Genomic DNA, 20,746 nt, shown 5'->3' with positions numbered 1-20,746 from the left:
AGAGAGACATTTAGAAAAGAGAGAGAGAGAAACTTTGAGAAAAGAGAGAGAGAGTGAGGGTAAGAAAGAGGGGGAGGGAGAGAGAGATGGAGGAGAAAGAAAAAGAGAGAGCAAAAGAAAGAGTGAAAGAGAGTAAGAGAGAAAGTAAAAGAGAGAGAGAAGGAGAAAGAGAGAGAAAGAGTGAGCGAGGGAGCAGAAGAAAGAGGGAAAGAGAGAGAGAGAGGGGTTGATTTTCTAAAGGCAAATAGACTGTGCAAAGTGCAGTTTCTCCAGAGCTTCCTAAATTAGGTAAGGCTTTACTTTGCAAAGTGTGCCCATTCACATGCAAGGGAAAAAACTGCGATTTTGCTTGCACTTGATTGGATGATGGACGCCAGCAGAATTTCTGCTCATTTACTAAGCTCTGGAGCAACTGCACTTGCACTTTGCAAAGTTCGAGAGAGAGAGAGAGAGAAAGAGAGAGAGAGAGAAAGAGAGAGAGAGAGAAAGAGAGAGAGAGAGAAAGAGAGAGAGAGAGAAAGAGAGAGAGAGAGAAAGAGAGAGAGAGAGAAAGAGAGAGAGAGAGAGAGAGAGAGAGAGAGAGAGAGAGAGAGAGAGAGAGAAAGAGAGAGAAAGAGAGAGAAAGAGAGAAAGAAAGAAAGAAAGAAAGAAAGAAAGAAAGAAAGAAAGAAAGAAAGAAAGAAAGAAAGAAAGAAAGAAAGAAAGAAAGAAAGAAAGATAGATATGGGGTGGAGAGGGAGGCTAATTCATTAAAGGAAGTGAAATTCTTCTCATCCACACAATAAAATATGCGATCCTCTACCTAATTTATCCAATCAGGTGAAAAGCAAATTAATGTTTACTTATTTCATCTGCACATGATGGGATAATTAAAGTGGATACTCGCACAGTGTTGTGTGTGAAGATTTCATTCAACAAATGTATTGTAAAAAAAAAAAAAAAAAAAAAAAAAAAAAAGAAAGTATGTATCACTGCATTTTAACCATTTTTTTTCTCTTTCATGATTTCCCTCCATCTCAGCAAGGACAAATGAGGAATTCAGTAATTATAACCCCAATATTCTCTGTACATTATGAATACATACTGTAGTATAAATGAGCCCCATCCTACAGAAGGCTATGGCTTTATAAGAATAGAAAATGTCCTGTTGTGCTGGATTGCATCATTTCCAATTGTCATAAAGGGACTATAAAACAATAAGGCAATGACTTAACTAGAATAAAAAAAAAAAAAACCGTGCAGCCTTTGAGACAGGAAAGGCAGCCTCCCAGGCCAGTAATGATGACATATCAGTCCCTTCCTCGTCCCTGGTCCTCCTCTGTCTGCACTGTGAAGTCCCCGGGAGGTGCAGAGAGATCCCCATTAGGCTCTGGGACAATGTTAGCAGCTACGTTTGTGTTGGTGGCGCCTCTGCTCAAACACTGTCATTCAGTGGCTTGCCCTGTTATCTAGAGAACAACAATCTGCCACAATCAGTAAACAGGATTTACTTCCAAGCTCCCCCACCGATTAACCCCTTACCCTCCAGAGCACCCCCACCCACACACACACAAACAGCGGGGGGGGGGGGGGGGGGCAAAGGTATAGTAGCAGATTCCAAACCAATTAATCGCCAATGAGATGTCCAAATACTGGGGGCAGATTACACACAACCTGTCCGGCTTGGCTTTGTACTGCCCGGTCCACAGCTGTACAGAATACATTCAATAATGAAACACCCACATTGTAGACTCAAAGAATAAAACAAATCTTTTTTACATAAAAATAAAACTCATTCACGAGCAAAGCAAAAATAAATAACTTAAATACTGCTAGTACTGCTAATCGATAATAAAAAAAAACTAAATAAATAAATACTGCTAGTACTTCTAAACGGTAGCAGTAGTAGTTGTAGTAGTATTAGTAACAATGAAATAATGATAACTAGTCTAAAAATGAATACTTCTGAAAGCTTATATATCCTCCTAAATATTCCTGTACTCCTACTAGCATATTCAAGTTTTATATATGAAGCATTGTGTTTGTAATGTAATTGCATATATAATGTATGTAAAGTATATATATATATATATATATATATATATATATATATATATATATATATATATATATATATATATATATATAATGTAATTCACAATTTCATAGAATTGTAAAATATATATTTTAGCATGTTACAGTCAGTTCTATATATGAAGAATATATACATGGAAAATTGTATTAAAAAAATAAAAATAAAACATGAAAAATTATAAATACACGTACATATTTATATCTCACCAACAAGTAAAACATCAAAACATCGACATCGCACAACGATTGGTAAATAGCCCTCACCCGATCAGAGCCGATAATTATCTATCGCATCACCTATTTTTTCTACAACACGCCGATTATTCAGTAATTTATATGGAAAGATTAACGAAACCCTTTACAATCTACGAACATCCGATAGAATAGGAACTGTTTTTTTGGTTTTATATATATATATATATATATATATGTATATATAGCGTTTTGCTATTGTAAAAAAATAAGATAAAATAAAAATAAATTCGTTTTTAAGCGACAAATACTTAAAGAGCCTTAAAATAACGGGGTAGAATGTCCCATCCTTCTTTTATCACTTTAGCTAATTCCTGGAAATTATTTATTTTTATATATATATATATATATATATATATATATATATATATATATATATATATAATTTGTGCGGCTTGCAAGCAGGTGTACATTAAAGAAAATCCGACCAACGTCCGGTAATTAGGTAATTATAATCATTTGTCATTAAGGAAAATGATTTTTTTTATGGGGGGGGTTGTATGTCTTTTTTTTATTTTTTTATTTTTTGCCATGTGTCTGTAAATTTAAAATCAGCTTAAGAATGTCACTTTCTTGAAAATAAGCATCCTTTCTGGTGATTTATCTTTGTGAACTGTATTACTGTATAATATTAGGATCTTGTTACAGCTATAGACCAACTTGGCCGAACCAATACAATCATCTTTGGTAGCCAAATGGGGGGGGGGGGGAAAGCTATATGTTCTCTTTTATCAAATACATGACTTCGATTATTAAGCCAATCTGTAACCTTTGCAAAAGTTAAAAATCATAATGAAACAATAGGAATCACGCTGAGCTTGCTGAGCAATCGACAGTGGAAAAGCGTCGGTTTTGGCACCATCTGGACACATCTATTGAAAAAAGCCGCATAAAGTCGAGAACTGTGGACACGCCCCTGCGCATAGTCCCTTAGTTGGGATAACAACCACCTCTATGCTTGGTAAAAATAACTGATATATTTGTTTACTCTCAGTAATGACTGGAGCACCGAAAACATGCATTATATTGGTCAAGCTGGGTAGAGTAGGCTATGCTGGGGCTTGTAGTGCCCCAGCACCTGCTAATTCTCACAACCCAACCTAATTTGCAATAGCCTGCAGTGACCCAGCCAAACATGACCTAGACAATAAACACACAGACACACAGGAAACAAACACAGCACCATGGAGCAAAACTATTTCCCATCACAACCAGTTCATGTTAAATAACTGGATTTGCCAATGACCATGATAACAAGACCCAAAGGCAAACACTGACTACAACTGACTTTTGTCAGTAACCACAGAGTTCAATAGAGATCACTAAAACAAATAGCATTTCAAAAGGCCTTTTTTTTCTCTTCTTTATAAAAAAATAAATAAACGCAGGTTGGGTGACTCAATGAAGTCCCGAATATTGAGAACTGTGCGTGTATTGTTGTATAGTAAGCAAATACACACGCAACTGCAGGCTGTGCACACCGACCCCCCATGCACATATATCCTGCCATGTGGATTAGGCATCACTGAGCTTATCTATCCATCTCTTGTTGGTTAGCTTAGCTGCATTTAAACAAGCTATGCATTATATATTACCGTATATTGTATTATATTATATTTTCTGTCAGACATGTCTTTCTCTATTTGTATACACATACACAATTACACACATATACTGTAATGCTGTACATACATATTATATATATATATATATATATATATATATATATATATATATATATATATATATATATATATATATATATATATATATATATATATATATATATATATATATATATTATTTGCTACACTGGCAGACATGGCTTTCTCCATGTTAACAGATTATTCATTTTATGTTAACAATTATTCTGATTATTTATTGTGCTAAAAAGTAAGAATGACAGCAGAAATAGTAAAGGACAGTGACTAAAGGTGGGGGACATCTTACAATTGCTGTATACTCCAGTAGGTGTAAAGATATATTTGCCTGACTAAATCCATTTATTACTACTAATATCATATGTATAATTCTACATACACTTATACATAATCTATATACACCCATCTTGGCATTGTGTATATTGTAGATATAGATGGATGAATATATTTTAATATAATATATTGTAATATATATATATATTACAAATATATACATAAACATATATTAATATATATCACACACACACATAATAATATATATATATATATATATATATATATATATATATATATATATATACACACACACACACACACACATATATCTAGGTTGCAAGCTCTAACAAGCAGGGCCCTCTGATCCCTCCTGTATTGATTTGTATTGTAAGTGTACTGTCTGCCCCCATGTTGTAAAGCGTTGTGCAAACTGTTGGCGTTATATAAATCCTGTAAAATAATAATAATAATACACGCACACACATTATATCTATAGATCTATATAGATCTATAGATCTATAGATCTATATAGATCTATAGATCTATATATAGATCTATATATATATATTTTTTTTTTCAAATATACATGTATATACATACACATGTACATACACACACACACACACATATACAGGATGCTCTGGTGCATCAACCGGGTTTTCAGATAACTTTGTTGAAGTTCAAGCCAATACTTAATCCCGCTTTTCCATTAAAAAATGAATAAGCATGAGCACATTTATTCTTAGTCATATTTGTGCAAGCTGCAGTACTCCATAGCAACTAATAGGATTTCACTTTTTACTGATCTGCCTACAAGGTAAGTCTTTCTTCTCTAGGCGCCTTCACTTTCCACATAGCCCTACACTTGAGCCTCAGTAGGAGTACATGGAATCTGTTACTTTGCCCATCTGATTGTGGGAACTGGGGATACTCCTTGCCATTAACACACCTTCTGATGATCCATAGGGCTAATTTATTAGACACAAACATTAAATAAGAGACATCAAACACACTAAGACACAACATTAAAATTCAGAGACCACAATACAGACTTTATGTTTTTTCTTTTTTTTTTTATCTTGTTTTTTTCATCTTTACTTCAGCAAACAAAAAATAGATTCAAATAACATGAAAAGTGGCAAGTCTTTCGACAATAAATAATAAATTACTTTATAATTTTTGCAATGCAATAGCAAACAAAAAAAATGTTTCCCTTTCTCATGAATTGCAGAGAGAGAGACCAGTCGTTCAGACCAATAATAATAATAATATTAATAATAATAACTATACACATCTTTGGGGGGATACAAGTTCTTAATGTCTGTCAAGGATCAACACAATCCAGAAACGCCTATGGCAAAATAGAGGTATACCTTGTTGTTGCAATGCTTCTCAGAGTTGGATATTGTTGGGGAAAATGAAAACTTAAAAAAAGGCAGGTCAAATAAAATAAAGCATGTTTTAGTCTTTTTTTTTGGACTAGATGATTGAAGAAGGGGGAAATCTCAGAAATAGTTACATGCTAGGTGGGAGCCTGGGTTTGCTTTTTTATTTTTAAACAGTCCCCCCTTTTCTTTGAGTCAGTTGAAAACATTGCTAACCACATGTAAACCAGCTCCACCTGTAATCCTTTACGATTCCTGCAGTCCTTGTCCACTTAGCTGGTCTACAGTCTCAGACTCTGTGGAGCTCCTGTTTGGCAAGGCAATCATTAAATGTTGTGATAAACAGCACCATTCGGATTAAGATCATCTCACTGCTATCTCTCCATTGTGGCCTGGTGGTGGTGTTGTCTTGAAGTGTGCTAAAGGATAGAGAGAACCAAGATCCACAAAATTTAAATCCTCTATGACCCTTGTCTTGCCCGTGTCCTGGACTGGTAAGGCCCTCACGACCATGGACATTGTTCAATTCTAGTAAGATCCCATGATTGTCTTCACAGTGTTGCTACCATGCCATCTGCTCTAGATGGCCTTCCATGCATCAGATGGACTATCCTGGGTGCTCTGGAGCATCAACTGGGTCGTCAGATAACTTTGTTGAAGTTCAAGCCAATACTTAATCCCGCTTTTCCAATAGTAAAAAGGGGAGGGTTTGGGAGACCATAGAGTTAACTTTCCTCATGCTTCGATGGGGCTGGCTACCATGCTGTTTGGAGTATCTGGGAGCTGAGAAGACATGGAGGCCACCTCACTTCCAGTGGAGTTGGAGCCTGGTCCCCCTTCTGAAAAATTAACCTGTGAGAAACAGGCCTTCAATTAGAAGCAGGACAAAAGAAAGAAGAGTGTGTAAGGAACTGCTAAACATCAACAGACCATAATTATTAAGATTAAAAAAAAAAGATATCTACTTTGTTTATGAACTACCTGAACACTACAATACAAATACATTTGGAGGGCACAAATATCTAAATCCAAAATTCCAACAGTTGTTTTGGCTTCCATGGGGTGCAGATGCCAACACTCCAAGAAAGGATGTTATTAAACTGCTGGTAATAAGTCCCTACATTCAAACAGGCTATACACTGATCTTGCACATCATGAAATAGGTTATATATAGTTACAAAATATACAAAACACACACACTGATCACCCATAACATTATGACCATCCACCTAATGTTGAGTATGTGCCATTTTTGCCACCAAAACAGCCCTGATCCATCAAGTCATGAACTTCACTAGATAAAGCATTACACTGCATCCAACGGCTTGACTTGTTCCCATTGTGCATCTAGGTGCCATCTCTTCCCCAAATAAGCAACATACGTACCTGGCCATCCATATGATGTAAAAGAAAACATGATTCATCAGAAAAGGCCAGCTTCTTTAATTGCTCTGTGGTCCAGTTCTGATGCTCATGTGCCCATTGTAGGCCTTTTTGGCTGTGGACATGGGTCAGCAGCATGGGCACCCTGACCAGTCTGTAGCTACGCAGCCCCATACACAACAAACTGTGGCGCACTGTATGCTATGACTCCTTTCTATCGGAACCAGCATTAACTTTTTTCAGAAATTTGACTTACAGCTCTTCTATTGGATCGGACTACACAAGCCAGCCTTTACTCTCCACATGCAACAAATGAGTCCTGGCTGCCCATGACCCTGTCGTCCATTCATCAGTTTTCCTTCCTTGGACCATTTTTGGTAGATCCTCACCACTGAAAACTGGGAAGCTCTCACTAAAGATGCAGTTTTAAAGATGCTCTAAACCAGGATTTCTCAACCAGGGTTCCATGGAACGCTAAGGTTCCTCCAGAGGTTGCTATGGATTTCTTGAGGAATGAGCAACTTCTGCCTCTCAGATAAGTTCCCACTGACATCATTGATCCTTTTAGCTATCTGTAAGGGGATAATTCTTCCCACTGTCCACAAGGGTAAGGAACATTCTTCCCACTGACTATCACACTACTGTATCATGAGTTGCAGATATAGTCATTTTTTGCAGGGGTTCTCTGATGCAGGAAAGTTACTTCAATGGTTCCTCTGTGTTGAGAAAGTTGAGAAAGGTTGCTCTAACCCAATCATCTAGCCATTACATTTTGGCCTTTGTCAAAGTCATTCAAATCCTTACAATTGCCCATTTTTTCTACTTTCAACACATCAACTTCTGAGACAACATGTTATCTTGCTGCCTAATATATCCCACCCATTTTCCATTTATCTAGAGATAGATAGATAGATAGATAGATAGATAGATAGATAGATAGATAGATAGATAGATAGATAGATAGATAGATAGATAGATAGATAGATAGATAGATAGATAGATAGATAGATAGATAGGATAGATAGATAGAGACACAAACATACATACATAAATTCAAACACACACTATGCATACATACATATACTATATGTACACAAATACTACAATGTAAAGTAGCTCCTTGCTTGATACTTGCTCCATAACCCCCCCCCCCCCACACACACACACACACACACACACACACGCAGTTTATTTGCTGAGAGTGGACACCCCCTTGAGCCAGCCCCCCCACTCCTTCAATCTAGTCACCTGAGCAGTGACAACTTACCAGTTGTTGGAATGCCGGCTGATCAATGTCACTCTGCAAGGCAAAGTCACTGAGGACCTTCCATGGGGGCTGGTAGCTCTGCACCTCTACTGGGTTAGCCTGCAAACCACCATCATGTCTTTCGGGACTGGAAGCCACCATAGGGGTCCCTGTCATCCCTTGAATATTCTGAAAGGGGAAACATGACAGGTCAATGCATTGTACTTATCTTGTTCAGTATAAACTCTGTGCTGGATACAGTAATCATCATATACACAGTGCTTGCCAGAAAGCAGCTTCATGAGGCCAAGATAACTTCTTTGTTCTACCTGTAACTGTAACAAAGACTGAGCCTCTTCTAGAAACATGCCAAAGATCAGTCCAGTGACCCATTAGAAGGCAATCAGCATTTGTTATGAACATAATAGGTCTACTATGTGGCCCTTAATATGACATTATTGCTCTACTATAACATTCACTATCAACCTGACATGTACCATCATATACACACATGTGTAACACTAATTGCAGTTATTATTGCACTATGAACAGTTATAATTCAATGTAACCCTTTACACACCAATAATTTAACATAGAAATATAACATATACCATGTGAAATCACATTACCATAAAACACTATAAAGTGCTACATTCATTGCACTATTTTTACAGTAATGCAATAGCATAAACCATAGCATGGCACTGTGCCATCATGATGCAAGAGAACACTATAAAGCAGAAAATGTAATATTATAATAGCAGTAAAGCCAGAGGAGGTAATATAAAGTACAATCTGAAGTATAGCTGTGACATCACATTGTACATTACTGTAGCCTAGCAATAATGATACTATAGTAAGCCAGTGTTGTAAATATCCTATGTAGCTGCTGGAGTATCATTATGTGAGCAGGATGCACATTGCACACTACACATCATTTACAGGTTTAATAATGACAGGCTGGTGATTTATACTGAAAATAGGAGGCAATTCTGTAACTGTAACATTTTGTGACAATAAGTCCCTATAATAAGTCTAGAGCTCAGGGCCACAGCTAATTGTGCTGAATTATGAGCCTGGGTGATCAGCCCCATCAGGCAGCAGAACATTCCAAACAATCAGCTGAACTGCACAACCGTCTACCTGGCTGACAGTCCTCCTGCCCCATCACCATCACTCATCTGCCCCTATGCCTATGACATATAGCTCGCAGCTATTGTAAAACTACACTGGGGAATGAGGACAAGCACACCAGCTTATGAGGATTGATCAGCAAAATGTGGAAAATCCAGTGTCATTTTGTTCGAAAAAAAAAAAACTCAAGAGTCGAAGTTCAACGTGTTACTCTGTCAATGTAATTCTAAGCAAACATGAGGCTCCATTCACAAACATTTCATAGCATGGTATAGAAACTTTATTTCAGCCAGGTGGCTATCATTTTAAAACCTCATTGGACTTAAACAACTGTCATTTTTTTTAATAAGTGTCTTTATCCTGCCATGTTAGCTTTGTGTTCTTTTATTACACATACCAGCTTTGTGAATCTATATAGAAGTAATTCTCTTGAGGGCATACAATCTATGTTCTTTCTGCACTGTTTCTCTCTCTATAATGCAAAAAAGTATATATATATATATATATATATATATATATATATATATATATATATATATACACACACACACATACACACACATATACACATGCACACATATATACAAACACACTTTGAGATATATGTATATATCACACACAATGGAAGAGATGTTGCAGCCAACTTTCAATTTCAAAACCACAACTTCTTAGATGAAACTAGAATCTGAATGGATATTTGGTCACTATATCTGCTCCAGTTTTTATGAATTTCTCTATCTGTGTGTGTGTATATATATATATATATATATATATATATATATATATATATATATATATACACACACACACATACATACACATGAGTATATAGTGTAGCAATTCCACAGAGATGTATGCTCTATGAGACATATGAACTGGAGCAGGTAGAGTCTGTTGCAGCCAATCAGCTCCTAGCTTTCATTTTCAAAGCTTAACTGCTTAGCTGAACTGGAAGCTGATAGGATAAATGATTACTATGTACAGCTGCTTCAGATTCTGTCTACTCCAGTCTTAGTAAATGATTAATTATTATTACTATATATATATATATATATATATATATATATATATATATATATACACACACAAATACACACATAATATACACGAGTCTGTTAAAAAATAATGATAGGTTATTTTGTAGCAATACCAGAGATAAAGTCGCATTCTCTATGAGAGATAAGAGATATCAGATACACATTTGTACATTAGTTATACACACACACCTATACTGCAGTGCTCCAGCTATCATAAAGGGCCCTAAGCCATGGCCACATCCATGTACACTTTAAACCAACATTTTAACCTTCAGACTCCAGGGTGACATAATCATACTAGTGGACTCCAGCTGGCTATATGGTAGCAGGAAAGAGGGGGGGGGGGTCCCATTGCTGTGTATCCTCCCCCCCCCCTTTCATGGCCCCCTATACATCGAGCAGGAAGATTTTGTCGCATCTCCTCACCGTTTTGTCGTTGGGCTGTTGCTGCTGTATTTGTTTCATCAGGATGCTCCTCTTCTTGTCTTTACACCTCTTATTCTGGAACCAGACCCTGATGACCCGAGGACTGAGACCGGTCATCTCCACCAGCTGCTCCTTCATCAGTGCGTCCGGTCGGGGGTTGGCGGCGTAGCAGGTCCGCAAGGTGTGAAGTTGCTTCTCGTTAAGGACCGTCCGGACCCGGGTGGTCTTCTCGGGCTGCTTGTGGACATGAGGCCTGAGGGCCGGCTGCCGGGCAGAAATGGGTTCTGCTGTAAAATCAATGAACGATTCATAAGACAAAAAAAGCCTCACGGTAGCCTTCCCAGATCACCCCCAACACCGACTGCCATTGGTGGCTTTCACCTGGTTCATTGAATTTACTAAAGGGGGTCCTGGAGGCTGTTTACTACACTGGGTAATAAATAAGGTGAAGCTGGGCTCTCATGAAGAATCCAATCATCTGCTAGCAAAAATCCGATTTTTTAAAAAACATTTTTATTACTTCCAATGTGCAGGATTTGGTATTCAAGGTACACACAAGTTCACCTTATTTACTTACATTTTTACTTTGCTAAATGAATAGCTTCTATTGCCTTAGTAAATATCTCATCTCTAAAATATATATATATATATATATATATATATATATATATATATATATATATATATATATATATATACAGTGCATACAAACACACGCACACATACTCTACAAAGTATTTCTGATAAGGATATGTTATGTTATATATAGGTTTTTGGTCTTCTGCGCTCATCCACAAAGAAAAAAAAAACAGTATTTTAGAGACTCCCTTCCCCTTCCATTTTTTGCGTTTTTTTGCACCCATTTTACTATCTCTATGTTCAGAGACTGCTCCATTGAAAGCGTATTACAAATATAATATCAACAGTCCACACTTTATATATCAAATATATTTTTTTCATCCGTTTTAAATGCATAATGCATTTACTGAGCTACCGAAAAATAAATAGCCTCCCTTACTCTAGTTTGGGGTGTGACAATTTAACAGAAACCCCCCAGTTGTGGCCCCCTAGGGAACTAGGTAAGCCAATCGGAAGAGAGCTGAGCCCTGCTGGCGTTCAGCGACGTTTCGGCAGCGTAATGAGCCGACTTCTCCAACCCTAACGTCAGTTCCATTCAACAAAAAGCTCTGCAGTTATTTATGATACTTGAAAATACTTTCACAAAAAAAAAAACACACAAAAAATAGAAAGAAAGAAAAAAACGCTCTGTAGTTTCACTAAGAACATTTGCTAAATAAATAAGACACCAATGAGACTGCCACTGCTAACCAGCCCAGCAAAAGCCTGCAATCAGGCCGGCTATTCAAACTTGCTAAAGCGAGATATAAAATACAATAAAAGAGGGTAAACATTGTTTCTTCTTAAATATTGTGTTAAGCTGATAAGGGCCGACAATAAAAAGTCGCATGTAGGGTGAACGCTTTGGTTTCCTAAGTATGTGGTTAGCAGAGCTGTTTGCAAAAGATACAGGTAGATACCAAAGCACAGGCTGAGCCTTTCAACTCCAGGAACATGGAATAAAACAGGACTGTGCAGGGCTCAGATAGGGACCAAACAGTCTTTCTGCTTCCACTATCTCCCTCTCTCCCCTAAGGTATTTTGTTGACTTGGTTAAATGTCTCCAATCTCCGTTCAATTAGTCAGAAATGGACTGGAAAATTTCTCTTTTTGGATTATAACAACTAGTTTATCCAAACGGTGCTATGTGATACTTGTGGTTTGTGTGCTGGGCTTTCAGGGCTGGGAGTAGAATGGAGTCCCCCCTGCTCCTGTATAAGGAGGATTTCAGTCCCTCTTAGATGTAGGATGGAGTTACAGGACCCGAATGGAAGATCTGGGCCCCCCTCAGATCACCAGTAAGGCCAGAAAACTGCACCAATCACTCTAGCTGGCAATTACTGCAGATTAGCTTGTTGACAGTTTAAAATTACATCCTGGAGTATGTGCATTCATTCCTAAGCTTCTATCCCATGCACACTGCTGAGGAGGGCACTGCCTGGGTGTTGGGTGGCTACAGAAATCCCACCCCTACAAATACCCCCCCACCCCACCCCACCCCACCAGACACTGGAGGCAAACTTGTACTGAGTACAGGGGACATTGTGCTGATGTATTCCTACAGTATACATGCAGGATTAACTATGTGATTACAACATGTATGTATAGCAGAAAAAATAATAATCCACTGGCTCCACCACTGCATGAATAGAGTATATTTTATAGCAAGATAGTATTTGTACCTGAAGGGAAACATGCACTTCTACACACACCCACAACACGTGTACATTACAGGGGAGTATACACAACAAGCACCATGCAATAAGAATATTCATAATCAACATGTAAGGAAATACACACACACACTCGTTTTTTATTTATGCTCTAAGGAAATGTGTTATATATCTTGCATGAATAGGATTTAAAACCATTTTTAACTTGTGTATACCTTCTAACATTCTGCATGCCTATGTATACCTATGTATATACACATGTACAGATTTACTTTGATATACTATACACATATTTACTATAAGGCATACTATAAGGCATTTTTGCGTGTGCTATACCCTCTTATAATTCTACATACATGTGTGTGTGTGTGTGCACATGCCTAGATCTATTATGGATTTATTTCACTTGTGCTGTACCCCGTTATAATTTTGCTTATGTGTGTGCCATACCCTCTTATAATTCTGCATACATGTGTGTGTGCACATGCCCAGATCTATTATAAATGTGGGCATTTTTTTGCTTGTACATACCCTCTACCTCTGTATACATTTGTATGATACACATACACAGACCTATTATGAATGTAATGGGGCATGTTTTTGTAAACTTGTACATAACCTCTTATAATCCTTCATACATTTGCATGTACACATGTATAGATGTCTATACCTGTGCATACCCTCTTATACTTCTGCCACGTGCACAGATCTATTCTCAATTTAATAGGACAGCGTTTACTTGTGCATACCCTCTAACTTTGCATAGATTTGTATATACAGTACATGCACGGATCTTTAATGGCAATATTTTACTTTTGCTATACCCTCCTATAATTCTGCATAGGTGTGTGCTCATGCACAGATCTTTACTGATTTGGAGATTTTTTTTTATTGTGCATAGCCTCTAAATAATCAGTTTATTTGTATGTGCAGTATACATGCATGGATCCTTTATGAATTTAACAGGAGAGTGTACTGTATACACGCATGGATCTTTTATGAATATAACAGGGGAGTGTGCAGCATACATGCAGGAATCTTTTTTTAATGTAACAGGAGAGTGTGTAAATGGGTCTTTCATGAATTTAGAAGTTGAATGTGCAGCATATATGGATCTTTTATGAATGTAATAGCAAAGTGTGCAGTATACATGCATGGGTCTTTTAATAATTTAACAGGAGAGTGTGCAGCATACATGCATGAATCTTTTATTAATGTAACAGGAGAGTGTGCAATATACATGCATGGATCTTTTATAAATATAATAGGAGAGCATGCAGCATACATGCATGCATCTTTTACAAATATAATAGGAGAATGTGCAGTATACATGCATGGATCTTTTATGAATTTAAAACTAGAGTGTGCAGTATACATTAATCTTTTATTAATGTAACAGGAGAGTGTGCAATATACATGTATGGATCTTTTATAAATATAATAGGAGAGCATGCAGCATACATGCATGGATCTTTTACAAATACAATAGGAGAGCATGCAGCATACTTGCATGCATCTTTTATAAATATAATAGGAGAATGTGCAGCATACATGCATGCATCTTTTATAAATATAAAAGGAGAATGTGCAGCATACATGCATGGATCTTTTATGAATTTAAAACTAGAGTGTGCAGTATACATGAATCTTTTATTAATGTAACAGGAGAGTGTGCAATATACATGCATGGCTCTTATGAATTTAACAGGAGAGTGTGCAGTATACATGCATGGGTCTTTTATAAATATAATAGGAGAGCATGCAACATACATGCATGGATCTTTATGAATTTAACAGGAGAGTGTGCAGTATGCATGCATGGATCTTTCATAAATTTAACAGGAGAGTGTGCATTATACATGCATTGATATTTTATGAATTGAATAAGGCATTTTTTTTTAACTTTTGCTATATCCTCTTATAATTCTGCATATGATCTTTACTGATTTAGTTTTATTTAAAATTGTGCATGCCCTCTTTTTACATTTGCATGTGTGTACAGATGTTGAATGCATTGAATAGAAGAGTATGCAGCATACACATTCGCCCCCATTTTTTGGAGGGGTATCCATGTACAGAGTGGCTGATGGTCAGTCTTACAGTGTCAAGAGAATAAAGAATGAAGAAGTACCTGCCATCTGCAGGGGTCTGGCCGGATGCAGCGGACTGAGGGGGTCCCCGGCCCCCAGACTGGCCCTTTCCACCACATCGTGGTCTGCCCGACAGAAGAGACCGTCCTCCCGCAGAGCGAATTCGTCCCCGGGGATGAGCTGGCGGCTGCAGGCCACGCAGCGGAAACATTCGATGTGATAGACCTTGGAGCGGGCCCTCATCACAAAGTCATTCTTACTGAAGCCGATATTGCACTTGGCACACTTGATCCCATACAACCTGCGGGGCCCGGGAGAGAGCAGACACATACACACTGAGTACAGGCTGCCCAGCAATGTCACTACTATACAAGTGCCTCCTTCAAAGTCCTTGCTCTTATCACAACTCTGCTCACATCTCTATTTATCGTACAGCCTGACTCACCAACTGATAGTCAAATCTACTCCTTTCAAGGAACAAAAAAAAAAGTAATAAAAAATAATAATAACATGGAATGACATCAGCTAATGCTAATCGCCCTTCAGAGTACAGGGGGCAAGCATGACACAAACCCAAAAAATGACACAAGAAAGTTAAAAAAATATAATGGACTGGAGAGGCATAGCAGCTAAAAAGTGATTTTAAAAAAAGCGGTCACTAATCCATTTTAATAGTTAGTTCTAACAGTAAAAGTTCCAATTAAGACATTCCCTCCAATATTACCAGTTTCAGGAAAATCAAAATCAGATAAAAAATACTACAAAGGTTCTGCCTGGTCACCTCTACCTTTATCTAAATACAAAATTCTACAATTAATCATAATTATAAAACAAAAAATAAACAACGTGTATTGTCCTGCTTTTCCCAAAATGTTAGTAATTTCTGGAAAACCAAAATTATAATTAAAAAAAAATAGAAAATTCTACCAAAAAGTTCTGCCGGATCATCTCTACCTTTAGGTAAATTAAACACAATTCTGCAAATAATAATAAAAAAAAAAATGCTAACATGTATGGTGCTTAAGCTGCCTGGTCAGCTCTAACTTTAGGTAAATTAAACACAATTCTGCAAATAATAATAAAAAATAGCTAACGTGTATCGTCCTTAAACTGCCTGGTCATCTCTACCTTTATAGGTAAATGGAACACAAATTTGGAAATAATAATACAAAAAATAGATAACATGTATCATCCTTAAACTGCCTGGTCAACATTATTCTGCAAACAATAATACAAAAAATAGATAACATGTATCGTCCTTAAACGTGTAAGATATTAAATAAAATAAAATCAAAGATTCCTGATTTTTTACAAATAATAAAGCTAGACTGGCTACAGCAACAGCTATTTTACAATCTTGGATAATAAATAATACAAGAGTTCTGCTTCAACTCAGTATACAAGATAAGTATTTAGGAAAATAATATAAGCCTAACGATTCATCAAACATATAAAACGTGTAAATTATTTTAATAATAAAAAAAAAAATGGAAGTAATTTGTATATATTTTTTTAAACCCATCCTTGATAAGGGGCGTTGGAGGAAACAGGATAAACATTGGCTGAAGTTTTGCTTGGGTGTCTGTTGTGTCACAACTGCTATTTAGACTTCTTTATCAGCATCCAGATTTAAATGTGAGGAAGGAAGCAGTTGCCTTTATCTAAATATCCCAATTGTTTGCCTCCAAATGATGGGCAATTTGATCTGTTCAGTCTAATTCATCAGGACAGATAAGATAAGGGGAGGCAGACAGCCCTGCCCCACAATACAGGTAATTTATTTTTTATTTGTATTATTATTATTTCTACTATTCTGTTACGATGTGCTGAATCTGGCTAGAATGATTAATCCATACATCTAAAACATAAAAAGTGATCCCATTTAGATCAGTGGGTTTCTATATACTACATTAATACACGGTTTAAGTATCTTCTCTTGGCAAATCTACATTTAATTGCAATGATCCACAGCAGCATTCAAATCTAAAACCTGCACAAAGCCACCAGGCAGGGTGAATTAAGATAAAGAAAATAAATAAATAAATAATGCTAGAGCATAAAAGAAAAAAAAAAGAAAGAACAAAAGTAAATAAAATACAATCGATAAAAACAGGTCTAAAATATTTTTTATTTTAAAAAGAAAAAATATTCCACATATTCCAAAAGGATGTTAAAAAATGTAAAAAGAAAAAGGTCTTTTTTTTTGTGGGCATACCTGATATAGTCCCTTTTACAGTACGTTTTGCCATCCCTAACAAAGCACGTGCAAGTTTCGTCTAAATATTGGTTGCATTCAGCACACTTGAGACATGCTGCATGCCATTCCAGGTCTGGAGATACCCTCAGTATATATTGGTCGTGAATTTGATTTCCGCAGCCGACACACAGTGAAATTAGTCGTTTTTCTGGAAAAAAAAATAGATTTTTTTTTTTTAAATTAGCATTAAGCTTCACCAAAAAACAGTGCTAAACCAATTTTTATTTTATTTTTCCTCCTAAGGTGTGCTCTGGGATTCGGAGTGTGTCTGAGCTGGCTTTCAAAATAAAATAAAATAACACAGATCTGACTTTTTTTTTTTTTTTGGGGGGGGGGGGGGGGATAATTGATGTATGCCATCAGGATCTTTGACTCGTTGACATAGGAGGCGGATCATATGTTGGAGTGTAAGCTGAGGATTGTCAATGGCAATCTGCAAGTGCACCTTTAAAATCAGGTAGGTTGATCTGGTCCTTTTTCTGGCAAGGTTTAAGGAGAAAGGGTAGAATTTAGAATTTTCCTTTCTTTCTTTCTTTTTTTTTTTTTTTTTTTTTTTTTTTAATAAATAGAACCTGTATGCTGTCAAGGCAGAACGGAGGAGTCAAAGTTGGCAGCCCAAATCATACACACCATTACATGTGTCAGTTCAATCACAGGCTTGCAAGTGGCATGTAAAACACTCATCATGGAGGCATAGGCTGGGCACCCTTCTATGCCTCCCCAATTATTAGGCTGCAGCAACAAGACCAAACACAGTGACACCAGGGCCAGCTGTGCCTCTAAAGTCCAACTGTGACCCCCCCAGTAGCCAGAGTAACATTTCCAGGGGCATTGCAGGAGGATCTGCTTTTTTTTGCATAATAAAAAACATATTCTGTGAAAATAAAAAAAATATTCCATGCCCCCAAATTATTAAGCTGCAGCAACAAGACCAAACACAGTGACACCAGGGCCAGTATGCCTCTAAAGTCCAACGGTAACCCCCAGTAGCCAAAGTGAGAGGGGCATTGAAAAGAAGGAGGATCTGGGTTTTTTTTTTTGTATATTAAAAAAAATATATTCTATGAAAATAATAAAAACAAAATATATTATATGCCACCATTAGACTGCAGCAGCAAGACCAAGTGACACCAGGGCCGGCGAGCCTCTAAAGTCCAACAGTGACCCCCAGTAGCCAAAGTGACAGGGCATTGCAAATTCACGTGAACGAGGATGTTTTTTTGTTTTGATTTTGCATATTAAAAAAAAATATTATATTAAAATAATTAAAAAATATATATTTTATACCCCCCCCCCCCAATCATTAGGCTGCAGCAACAAGACCAAGTGACACCAGGGCCAGCGAGCCTCTAAAGTCCAATTGTGACCCCCAGTAGCCAAAGTGACAGGGGCATTGCAAATTCACTTGCTTTTTTTTTTGCATATTAAAAAAAAAAAGTATTATCATAGGATGTTGCATGCACAAACAAAAAAAGAGAAAAAAATTCCAGGCACGACATTTCCAAACCTGAGGGTCCCAGCGACGTTCTGGTCAGGGGTATGCTCGCTCGTGCATGGGGGCTGCATTTTAGGAAAAGAAGGCGATTCCCGGCTAGGGTAGGAAAAAACTGCTTACTTTTTGGAGGGTCTCCCATGTCTCCCATGTCTGACAGAGGGTGTAATGTCCACAGTGAAATGGTGTCAGCTTGGTGTATCCACAGAGAGAAATGAAGAGGGATTAGTGCAGAGGGTGGGAATGGTGGAGCCCAGCACAGGGAAGATCCTGGCGTGTGCCTCTCTCTGCTCCGATCCGTCCACTGTCCTCAGCGGAGGAGACGCTGCAGTGTCGGAGTCAATGCTGATCGGCCACTCTCTTCCTTATCTCTTACTCAAACTTCTCTCCTCCAACTCAGCTCAATCTCCATTGGTGTGACGCACAGCGCCGCCACGTCACTGCTACCCCCAGCTGATTGGCTGAGCCGTGCACCGAGCAGCTGTGCTTATTATCACATTTCATAGTCCTGGAGTCCTGTGTGTGCCACTAGTCCTGCTGCTGCAAACACCCCCAACACCCAATTCTGCCCCCTCCCAACACCCAACACCCAATCCTCATCACCCCCACCAACACCCAATCCTCATCACCCCCACCAACACCCAATCCTCACCCCCACCACCTTGTACACTGATTAATATGTAACTCTCACCTCCACTACTGACTCTTCCCTTCACAGCATTACCAGAGCAAATGTCTGTCTACATAGGACTATGCCTATCCATCTACCTATGGATATATATAGGACTATGTCTATCCATCCACCTATAGATATATATATAGGACTATGTCTATCCATCCACCTATAGATATATATATAGGACTATGTCTATCCATCCACCTATAGATATATATAGGACTATGTCTATCCATCCTCCAATAGATATATATATATAGGACTATGTCTATCCATCTACCTATAGATATATATAGGACTATGTCTATCCATCCTCCAATAGATATATATATATATAGGACTATGTCTATCCATCTACCTATAGATATATATAGGACTATGTCTATCCATCCACCTATAGATATATATAGGACTATGTCTATCCATCCTCCAATAGATATATATATATAGGACTATGTCTATCCATCTACCTATAGATATATATAGGACTATGTCTATCCATCCACCTATAGATATATATATATAGGACTATGCCTATCCATCCACCTATAGATATATATATAGGACTATGTCTATCCATCCACCTATGGATATATATATGACTATGCCTTTCCATCCACCTATGGATATATATAGGACTATGCCTTTCCATCCACCTATGGATATATATAGGACTATGTCTATCCATCCACCTATGGATATATATAGGACTATGTCTATCCATCTACCTATAGATATACATAGGACTATGTCTATCCATCTACCTATAGATATATACACGTCTATCCATCCACCTAAAGATTTATAAGGCTACACATGTCTGTCCAACTATAGATATATAGGACTATGTCTATCCATCTATCCATCTAAATAGACACATATAGGACTGTGTCTATCCATCTACATATAAATATATAGGGCTACAAATGTCTGTCTACCTATCTATAGGTAGATAGATAAACATTTGTAGCCCTATATATCTATATGTAGATAGATAAACATTTGTAGCCATATATATCTATGGGTAAATAGACATCTGTAGCCATAGATATCTATAGGTAGATAGA

General features: G+C 37.3%; 1 protein-coding gene across 4 annotated transcripts; it reads right to left on the bottom strand.

Moving 5' to 3' along the window:
* Positions 1 to 5,079: 5,079 nt before the first annotated feature.
* On the bottom strand, positions 5,080 to 19,507 carry ISL1 (ISL LIM homeobox 1). 4 transcript variants are annotated; one of them, XM_073622240.1, is made up of 6 exons: positions 19,127 to 19,507; positions 17,470 to 17,659; positions 15,296 to 15,555; positions 10,874 to 11,157; positions 8,298 to 8,465; positions 5,080 to 6,499 (listed from the first exon to the last, which is right to left on the bottom strand). In XM_073622240.1, exons 1-6 carry the CDS (start codon positions 19,152 to 19,154, stop codon positions 6,383 to 6,385), a joined length of 1,047 nt encoding a protein of 348 aa, XP_073478341.1. In that variant the 5' UTR covers positions 19,155 to 19,507; the 3' UTR covers positions 5,080 to 6,382. The 4 variants fall into 4 exon arrangements, with proteins under 4 accessions (XP_073478341.1, XP_073478332.1, XP_073478324.1 ...); XM_073622231.1 differs by having other exon boundaries at positions 5,082 to 6,499; positions 10,874 to 11,160; positions 19,127 to 19,503; XM_073622223.1 differs by having other exon boundaries at positions 5,083 to 6,514; positions 19,127 to 19,501.
* Positions 19,508 to 20,746: the final 1,239 nt, after the last annotated feature.

Source organism: Aquarana catesbeiana, linkage group LG01 (assembly GCF_042186555.1).
Source record: "Aquarana catesbeiana isolate 2022-GZ linkage group LG01, ASM4218655v1, whole genome shotgun sequence".
Lineage (NCBI taxonomy): Eukaryota > Metazoa > Chordata > Amphibia > Anura > Ranidae > Aquarana > Aquarana catesbeiana.
The sequence above is the reverse complement of the archived record's forward strand: the minus strand, read 5'-3'. Positions and strand labels throughout refer to the sequence as shown.

Bases quoted from the DNA above. Each gene is read 5' to 3' on its own strand.
- ISL1 (XM_073622215.1), bottom strand. From the start codon at position 19,154: ATGGGAGACATGGGAGACCCTCCAAAAA. The intron at 17,660-19,126 runs GTAAGCAGTTTT...TTTTTTTTCCAG, and splicing joins CATGGGAGACCCTCCAAAAA to AAAAACGACTAATTTCACTG. The intron at 6,515-8,297 runs GTAAGTTGTCAC...TTCTAATTGAAG, and splicing joins AGCCGGCATTCCAACAACTG to GCCTGTTTCTCACAGGTTAA.